The sequence below is a fragment of the Heterodontus francisci genome, unplaced genomic scaffold (genome assembly GCF_036365525.1).
Source record: "Heterodontus francisci isolate sHetFra1 unplaced genomic scaffold, sHetFra1.hap1 HAP1_SCAFFOLD_352, whole genome shotgun sequence".
Taxonomy (NCBI): domain Eukaryota; kingdom Metazoa; phylum Chordata; class Chondrichthyes; order Heterodontiformes; family Heterodontidae; genus Heterodontus; species Heterodontus francisci.
Window position 1 is genome coordinate 635,115 of NW_027141164.1, and position 10,090 is coordinate 645,204.

At 62.2% G+C, this 10,090-nt stretch overlaps 1 protein-coding gene across 1 annotated transcript in view; it reads right to left on the reverse strand.

Moving 5' to 3' along the window:
* The window catches only part of btbd9 (BTB (POZ) domain containing 9), a 227,644-nt gene extending 223,371 nt beyond the window's left edge, over positions 1-4,273 (reverse strand). The window contains exon 1 of the mRNA XM_068026775.1: positions 4,070-4,273. Within this exon, the coding sequence (XP_067882876.1) occupies positions 4,070-4,254 (185 nt within the window). The 5' untranslated portion in view covers positions 4,255-4,273. The remainder of the gene's footprint in view (positions 1-4,069) is intronic.
* Positions 4,274-10,090: the final 5,817 nt, after the last annotated feature.

Below are 10,090 nucleotides of genomic sequence, written 5' to 3' on the forward strand. Positions count from 1 at the left end.
GCACACACAGACAGGGGCGCGCACGCACGGACAGACAGGGGCGCGCACGCACGGACAGACAGGGGCGCGCACGCACGGACAGACAGGGGCGCGCACACAGACAGGGGCGCGCACACACAGACAGGGGCGCGCACCCACAGACAGGGGCGCGCACCCACGGACAGGGGCGCGCACGCACGGACAGACGGGGGCGCACGCAGACAGACGGGGGCGCACGCAGACAGACGGGGGGGCGCACGCAGACAGACGGGGGGGCGCACGCAGACAGACGGGGGGGCGCACGCAGACAGACGGGGGGGCGCACGCAGACAGACGGGGGGGCGCACGCAGACAGACGGGGGGGCGCACGCAGACAGACGGGGGGGCGCACGCAGACAGACGGGGGGGCGCACGCAGACAGACGGGGGGGCGCACGCAGACAGACGGGGGGGCGCACGCAGACAGACGGGGAGGCGCACGCAGACAGACGGGGAGGCGCAGGCAGACAGACGGGGAGGCGCAGGCAGACAGACGGGGGGGCGCAGGCAGACAGACGGGGGGGCGCAGGCAGACAGACGGGGGGGCGCAGGCAGACAGACGGGGGGGCGCAGGCAGACAGACGGGGGGGCGCAGGCAGACAGACGGGGGGGCGCACGCAGACAGACGGGGGGGCGCACGCAGACAGACGGGGGGGCGCACGCAGACAGACGGGGGGGCGCACGCAGACAGACGGGGGGGCGCACGCAGACAGACGGGGGGGCGCACGCAGACAGACGGGGGGGCGCACGCAGACAGACGGGGGGCGCACGCAGACAGACGGGGGGCGCACGCAGACAGACGGGGGGGCGCACGCAGACAGACGGGGGGGCGCACGCAGACAGACGGGGGGGCGCACGCAGACAGACGGCGGGGCGCACGCAGACAGACGGCGGGGCGCACGCAGACAGACGGCGGGGCGCACGCAGACAGACGGCGGGGCGCACGCGCAGGCAGACGGCGGGGCGCACGCGCAGGCAGACGGGGGGGCGCACGGGCAGGCAGACGGGGGCGCGCACGGGCAGGCAGACAGGGGCACGCGCAGGCAGACAGGGGCGCGCGCAGGCAGACGGGGGGGCACGCAGGCAGACGGGGGGGCACGCACGCACAGACGGGGGGGCGCGCGCGCAGGCAGACGGGGGGGGGCGCGCACGCACAGACGGGGGGGGGGGCGCGCGCGCAGACAGACGGGGGGGCGCGCGCGCAGACAGACGGGGGGGCGCGCGCGCAGACAGACGGGGGGGCGCGCGCACAGGCAGACAGGGGCACGCACAGGCGGACGGGTGCGTGCACGCACAGGCAGACGGGGCGCGCACAGGCAGACGGGGGCGCGCACAGACAGACAGGGGCGCGCACAGACAGACAGGGGCGCGCACAGACAGACAGGGGCGCGCACAGACAGACAGGGGCGCGCACAGACAGACAGGGGCGCGCACAGACAGACAGGGGCGCGCACAGACAGACAGGGGCGCGCACAGACAGACAGGGGCGCGCACAGACAGACAGGGGCGCGCACAGACAGACAGGGGCGCGCACAGACAGGGGGCACGCACAGACAGGGGGCACGCACAGACAGGGGGCACGCACGCACAGACGGGGGGGGGGCGCACGCACAGACGGGGGGGGGCGCACGCGCAGACAGACGGTGGGGCGCGCTCGCAGACAGACGGGGTGGGCGCGCGCGCAGGCAGACGGGGGGGGGCGCGCGCGCAGACAGACGGGGGGGGCGCGCGCGCAGACAGACGGGGGGGCGCGCGCGCAGACAGACGGGGGGGGCGCGCGCAGACAGACGGGGGGGGGGCGCGCGCTCAGACAGACGGGGGGCGCGCGCGCAGGCAGACGGGGGGGCGCGCGCGCAGGCAGACGGGGGGCGCGCGCGCAGGCAGACGGGGGGGCGCGCGCGCAGGCAGACGGGGGGGGGGGCGCGCGCACGCAGGCAGACGTGGGGGGCGCGCGCGCAGACGGTGGCGCGCGCGCACAGGCAGACGGGGGCGCGCACAGGCAGACGGGGGCGCGCACAGGCAGACGGGGGCGCGCACAGGCAGACGGGGGCGCGCACAGACAGACGGGGGCGCGCACAGACAGACGGGGGCGCGCACAGACAGACGGGGCGCGCACAGACAGACGGGGGGGCGCGCGCAGGCAGACGGGGGGGCGCGCGCAGGCAGACGGGGGGGGGCGCGCGCAGGCAGACGGGGGGGGGGGGGCGCGCGCAGGCAGACGTGGGGGGCGCGCGCAGGCAGACGTGGGGGGCGCGCACAGACAGACGGGGGCGCGCACAGACAGACGGGGGCGCGCACAGACAGACGGGGGGGCGCACAGACAGACGGGGGCGCGCACAGACAGACGGGGGGCGCGCACAGACAGACGGGGGGCACGCACGCACAGACGGGGGGCGCGCACAGACAGACGGGGGCGCGCACAGACAGACGGGGGGCGCGCACAGACAGACGGGGGGCGCACAGACAGACGGGGGGGCGCGCACAGACAGACGGGGGGGCACGCACGCACAGACGGGGGGCGCGCACAGACAGACGGGGGGCGCGCACAGACAGACGGGGGGCGCGCACAGACAGACGGGGGGCGCGCACGCGCAGACGGGGGGCACGCACGCGCAGACGGGGGGCACGCACGCGCAGACGGGGCACGCACGCGCAGACGGGGGGCACGCACGCGCAGACGGGGGGCACGCACGCGCAGACGGGGGGCACGCACGCGCAGACGGGGGGCACGCACGCGCAGACGGGGGGGCACGCACGCACAGACGGGGGGGCACGCACGCACAGACGGGGGGGCACGCACGCACAGACGGGGGGGCACGCACGCACAGACGGGGGGGCACGCACGCACAGACGGGGGGGCACGCACGCACAGACGGGGGGGGCACGCACGCGCAGACAGACGGGGGGGCACGCACGCGCAGACAGACGGGGGGGCACGCACGCGCAGACAGACGGGGGCACGCACGCGCAGACAGACGGGGGCACGCACGCGCAGACGGGGGGCACGCACGCGCAGACGGGGGGCACGCACGCGCAGACGGGGGGGCACGCACGCGCAGACGGGGGGCACGCACGCGCAGACGGGGGGCACGCACGCGCAGACGGGGGGGCACGCACGCGCAGACGGGGGGGCACGCACGCGCAGACGGGGGGGCACGCACGCGCAGACGGGGGGCACGCACGCGCAGACGGGGGGCACGCACGCACAGACGGGGGGGCACGCACGCACAGACGGGGGGGCACGCACGCACAGACGGGGGGGCACGCACGCACAGACGGGGGGGCACGCACGCGCAGACAGACGGGGGGGCACGCACGCGCAGACAGACGGGGGGCACGCACGCGCAGACAGACGGGGGGGCACAGGCAGGCAGGGGGGCGCGCGCACAGGCAGGCAGGGGGGCGCGCGCACAGGCAGGCAGGGGGGCGCGCGCACAGGCAGGCAGGGGGGCGCGCGCACAGGCAGGCAGGGGGGCGCGCGCACAGGCAGGCAGGGGGGCGCGCGCACAGGCAGGCAGGGGGGCGCGCGCACAGGCAGGCGCGCGCACAGGCAGGCAGGGGGGCGCGCGCACAGACAGACAGGGGCGGGCGCACAGACAGGCAGGGGCGGGCGCACAGACAGGCAGGGGCGGGCGCACAGACAGACAGGGGCGGGCGCACAGACAGGCAGGGGGGCGCGCGCACAGGCAGGCAGGGGGGCGCGCGCACAGGCAGGCAGGGGGGCGCGCGCACAGGCAGGCGCGCGCACAGGCAGGCAGGGGGGCGCGCGCACAGACAGACAGGGGCGGGCGCACAGACAGGCAGGGGCGGGCGCACAGACAGGCAGGGGCGGGCGCACAGACAGACAGGGGCGGGCGCACAGACAGACAGGGGTACGCACACAGACGCACGCGAACACCAACACGCATACCTAATCAGACAACGGACACACATGCGCACACACCCCGACACATACACACTCCCGCGCGTGCACACAGATGCCCTGATACGTACACACCCAGACACAAACGCCCACACACACACCCAAACACCGTGGGTGTTCCATCAATCACCTGAAATATTGACAGCGAGCTGCCAGAATAACTCGATGGGCAGCAAATCGCTTCTTGTCCACCAGGAATGTGACATCACTGTACTCCTCCCTGTGTATCAGGGCCCCCACGTGTTCGGACAGGATGTGAACATGATTGATCTCCGCAATGGAAGTGTACGGCTGCAGCTGGTGGCTGTTGCTCATGATGTCGACATCCACTTACACCCTGGAATGGGAAACATTGACTGAATCAAAAAACCGCCCAGGAAAGGGCCGCCTGATTGACAGCACGCACGGGAAATGTGCAACGGCTCCCCCTCATGCCCCACCTCAGCGTCACACTTTGCCTCACCATCCGCCACTCCAACAAACTCCTCTCCGTCTCTCCGTTCCGAAGAATGGTCACTGACCTGAAACGTTATCTCTGCTTCCCTCTCCACAGATGCTGCCAGAGCTGCTGAGTATTTCTTGTTTTTATTCCAGATTTCCAGCATCCACAGTACTTTACATTTAATTCTTACCTCTCCGTCACTCTATCCCTCACCATGTCCCTCTGTCGCTCCCTCTCTGTGTGGAGCCAGAGGAAATGGGCGAGGTACTAAATGAGTACTTTGCATCAGTATTCACCAAGGAGAAGGATTTGGTGGATGATGAGCCTAGGGAAGGGAGTGCAGATAGTCTCAGTCATCTCATTATCAAAAAGGAGGAGGTGTTGGGTGTCTTGCAAAGCATTAAGGTAGATAAGTCCCCAGGGCCTGATGGGATCTACCCCAGAATACTGAGGGAGGCAAGGGAAGAAATTGCTGGGGTCTTGACAGAAATCTTTGCATCCTCATTGGCCACAGGTGAGGTCCCAGAGGAGTGGAGAATAGCCAATGTTGTTCCTTTGTTTAAGAAGGGTGGCAAGGATAATCCAGGAAATTATAGGCCGGTGAGCCTTACGTCAGTGGGAGGGAAACTATTGGAGAGGATTATTCGGGACAGGATTTACTCCCATTTGGAAACAAATTCTTTGAGGAAGTGACAAAGTTGATTGATGAGGGAAGGGCTGTCGATGTCATATACATGGACTTCAGTAAGGCGTTTGATAAGGTTCCCCATGGCAGGCTGATGGAGAAAGTGAAGGCGCTTGGGGTCCAAGGTGTACTAGCTAGATGGATAAAGAACTGGCTGGGCAACAGGAGACAGAGAGTAGCAGTAGAAGGGAGTTTCTCAAAATGGAGACGTGTGACCAGTGGTGTTCCACAGGGATCCGTGCTGGGACCACTGTTGTTTGTGATATACATTAATGATTTGGAGGAAAGTATAGGTGGACTGATTAGCAAGTTTGCAGACGACACTAAGATTGGTGGAGTAGCAGATAGTGAAGGGGACTGTCAGAGAATACAGCAGAATATAGATAGATTGGAGAGTTGGGCAGAGAAATGGCAGATGGAGTTCAATCAGGGCAAATGCGAGGTGATGCATTTTGGAAGATCCAATTCAAGAGTGAACTATACAGTAAATGGAAAAGTCCTGGGGAAAATTGATGTCCAGAGAGATTTGGGTGTTCAGGTCCACTGTTCCCTGAAGGTGGCAATGCAGGTAAATAGAGCGGTCAAGAAGGCATACGGCATGCTTTCCTTCATCGGACGGGGCATTGAGTACAAGAGTTGGCAGGTCATGTTACAGTTGTATAGGACTTTGGTTCGGCCACATTTGGAATACTGCGTACAGTTCTGGTCGCCACATTATCAAAAGGATGTGGATGCTTTGGAGAGGGTGCAGAGGAGGTTCACCAGGATGTTGCCTGGTATGGAGGGCGCTAGCTATGAAGAGAGGTTGAGTAGATTAGGATTATTTTCATTAGAAAGACGGAGGTTGAGGGGGGACCTGATTGAGGTGTACAAAATCATGAGAGGTATAGACAGGGTGGATAGCAAGAGGCTTTTTCCCAGAGTGGGGGTTTCAATTACTAGAGGACACGAGTTCAAAGTGAAAGGGGAAAAGTTTAGGGGGGATATGTGTGGAAAGTTCTTTACGCAGAGGGTGGTGGGCACCTGGAACGCATTGCCAGCGGAGGTGGTAGATGCGGGCACGATGGAGTCTTTTAAGATGTATCTAGACAGATACATGAATGGGCAGGAAGAAAAGAGATACAGAACCTTAGAAAATAGGCGACATGTTTAGAGAGAGGATCTGGATCGGCGCAGACTTGGAGGGCCGAAGGGCCTGTTCCTGTGCTGTAATTTTCTTTGTTCTTTGTTCTTTAAACGAACTTATTAGCAAGAGACAGCATGGTTTTGTGAAGGGGAGGTCGTGTCTTACTAATATGATTGAGTTTTTTGAAGAAGTGATAAAGATGATTGATGAAGGAAGGGCAGTGGATGTTATCTATATGGACTTTAGCAAAATCCTTTGACAAGGTCCCGCATGGCAGACTGGTACAAAAGGTGAAGTCACACGGGATCAGAGGTGAGCTGGCAAGATGGATACAGAACTGGCTCAGTCATAGAAGACAGAGGGTCGCAGTGGAAGGGTGCTTTTTCTGAATGGAGGGATGTGACTAGTGGTGTTCCGCAGGGATGCAGTGCTGGGACCTTTGCTGTTTGTAGTATATATAAATGATTTGGAGGAAAATGTAGCTGTCTGATTAGTAAGTTTGCGGACGACACAAAGGTTGGTGGAGTTGCGGATAGTGATGAGGATTGTCAGAGGATACAGCAGGATATAGATCGGTTGGAGACTTGGGCGGAGAAATGGCAGATGGAGTTTAATCCGGACAAATGTGAGGTAATGCATTTTGGAAGGTCTAATACAGGTGGGAAGTATACAGTAAATGGCAGATACCTTAGAGTATTGACAGGCAGAGAGATCTGGGCGTACAGGTTTCACAGGTCACTGAAAGTGGCAACGCAGGTGGATAAGGTAGTCAAGAAGGCATACGGCATGCTTGCCTTCATCGGTCGGGTTGCATAGAGTATAAAAATTGGCAAGTCATGCTGCAGCTGGTACAGAACCTTAGTTAGGCCACACTTCGAATATTGCGTGCAATTCTGGTCGCCACACTCCCAGAAGGACGTGGAGGCTTTAGAGAGGGTACAGAGGAGGTTTACCAGATGTTGCCTGGTCTGGTGGGGTATTTGCTATGAGGAGAAGTTGGATAAACTCGGATTGTTTTCACTGGAACGACGGAGGTGGAGGGGCGACATGATAGAGAATTTACAAAGTTATGAGCGGCATGGACAGAGTGGATCGTCAGAAGCTTTTTCCCAGGTGTGGAAGAGTCAGTTACTAGGGAACATAGGTTTAAGGTGAGAGGGGCAAAGTTTAGAGGGGATGTGCGAGGCAAGTTCTTTACACAGAGGGTGGTGAGTGCCTGGAACTTGCTGCCGGGGGAGGTGGTGGAAGCAGGTACGATAGCGACGTTTAAGAGGCATCTTGACAAATCCATGAATAGGATGGGAACAGTGGGATACGGTTCCTGGAAGTGCAGAAGGTTTTAGTTTAGGCAGGCATCAGGATCGGCGCAGCTTGGAGGGGCCGAATGGCCTGTTCCTGTGCTGGCCTTTTCTTTGTTCTCTCCCTCCACCATGTCCCCTCAGTCTCTCCCTCCTCCTCATTCTCTCCATGACACTCTGTCTCTCCCTCTACCTCTCCCTCTCCCCCTCCTCTCTCCCCATGTCCAACTGTCTCTCCCTCTCGCTCACCGTGTCCCTCTGTCTCTTCCTCCCCCATGTCCCTCTGTCCGCCCTCTTGGCCATGTCCCTGTCTCTCCCTCCCCCTCCATTCTCCCCATGTCCCTCTGTCTCTCCCACTCCCTCCCCCATGTCCCTCAGTCTCTCCCTCTCGCTCCCCACCGTGTCCCTCTGTCTCTCCTCCGTGTCCCCTCTGTCTCTCCCTCCCTCTCCCCCATGACCCTCTGTCTCTCCCTCCCTCTCCCCCCATGACCCTCTGTCTCTCCCTCTCCCCCCATCTCCCTCTGTCTCTCCCTCTCCCAAGTCCCTCTGTCTCTCCCCCATGTACCTCTGTCTCTCCCTCTCCCCCATGTCCCTCTGTCTCTCCCTCTCCCCCATGTCCCTCTGTCTCTCCCTCTCCATGTCCCCTCTGTCTCTCCCTCTCCTCTCCATGTCCCTCTGTCTCTCCCTCTCCCTCTCCATGTCCCTCTGTCTCTCCCTCCCCCTCCCTCTCCATGTACCTGTCTCTCCCTCCCGCTCCTCTCCCCCATGTCGCTCTGTCTCTCCCTCACCCTCCATCACCCATGTCCCTTTGTCTCTCCCTCTCCCTCCCCCCCCATGTCTCTCTGTCTCTCCCTCACCCTCCATCACCCATGTCCCTTTGTCTCTCCCTCTTCCCTCCCCCCCCCATGTCTCTTCTCTCCTCCCACTCCCTCTCCCCATGTCGCTCTGTCTCTCCCTCCCCCTCCATCACCCATGTCCCTGTCTCCCCCTCTCTCGCCCCATGTCCCTCCGTCTCTCGCTCCCCCCCATGTCCCTCTGTCTCTCCCTCACCCATGTCCCTCTGTCACTCCTTCTCCCTCCCTCTCCCCAATGTCCTGTGTCTCTCCCTCCCTCTCCATGTCCTCTGTCTCTCCCTCTCCATATCCCTCTGTCTCTCCCTCTCCATATCCCTCCCCTCGCCCCCATGTCCCTCTGTCTCTCCCTCTCCCACCCCCATGTCCCTCTGTCTCTCCCTCTCTCTCCCCCATGTCCCTCTGTCTCTCCCTCTCCCGCCCCCATGACCCTCTGTCTCTCCCTCTCCCTCCCTCTCCCCCATGTCGCTCTGTTTCTCCCTCCCCCTCCATCACCCATGTCCCTCTGTCTCCCCCTCTCCCTCCCTCCCTCTCCCCCATGTCGCTCTGTCTCTCCCTCCCCCTCCATCACCCATGTCCCTCTGTCTCACCCTCTCCCCCCATGGCCCTCCGTCTCTCCCTCTCCCTCCCCCCCCCATGTCCCTCTGTCTCTCCCTCACCCATGTCCCTCTGTCTCTCCCTCTCCATATCCCTCCCTCTCCCCCACGTCCCTGTGTCCTCTCCCTCCCTCTCCATGTCCCTCTGTCTCTCCCTCTCCATATCCCTCGCTCGCCCCCCAGGTCCCTCTGTCTCTCCCCTCTCCCGCCCCCATGTCCCTCTGTCTCTCCCTCTCCCATGTCCCCTCTGTCTCTCTCCCTCCCCCATGTCAAAGAACAAAGAACAGTACAGCACAGGAACAAGGCCATTCGGCCCTCCAAGCCTGCGCCGATCTTGATGCCTGCCTAAACTAAAACCTTCTGCACTTCCGGGGCCCATATCCCTCTATTCCCATCCTATTCATGTATTTGTCAAGATGTCTCTTAAATGTCTCTTTGGTACCTGCTTCCACCACCTCCCCTGGCAGCAGGTTCCAGGCACTCACCACCCTCTGTGTAAAGAACTTGCCTCGCACATTCCCCTCTAAACTTTGCCCCTCACACCTTAAACCTATGTCCCCTAGTAACTGACTCTTCCACCCTGGGAAAAAGCTTCTGACTATACACTCTGTCCATGTCGCTCATAACTTTGTAAACCTCTATCATGTCGCCCCTCCACCTCCGTCGTTCCAGTAAAAACAATCGGAGTTTATCCAACCTCTCCTCATAGCTAATAGCCCTCCAGACCAGGCAACATCCTGGTAAACCTCTTCAGTACCCTCTCCAAAGCCTCCACGTCCTTCTGGTAGTGTGGCGACCAGAGTTGCACGCAATATTCTAAGTGTGGCCTAACTAAGGTTCTGTACAGCTGCAACATGACTTCCCAATTTTTATACTCTATTGCCCCGACCGATGAAGGCAAGCATGCTGTATGCCTTCTTGACTACCTTATCCACCTGCGTTGCCACTTTCCAGTGACCTGTGGACCTGTACGCCCAGATCTCTCTGCCTGTCAATACTCCCAAAGGTTCTGCCATTTACTGTATACTTCCCCACCTGCATTAGACCTTCCAAAATGCATTACCTCACATTTGTCCAGATTAACCTCCATCTGCCATTTCTCCGCCCAAGTCTCCAACCGATCAATATCCTGCTGTATCCTCTGACAATCCTA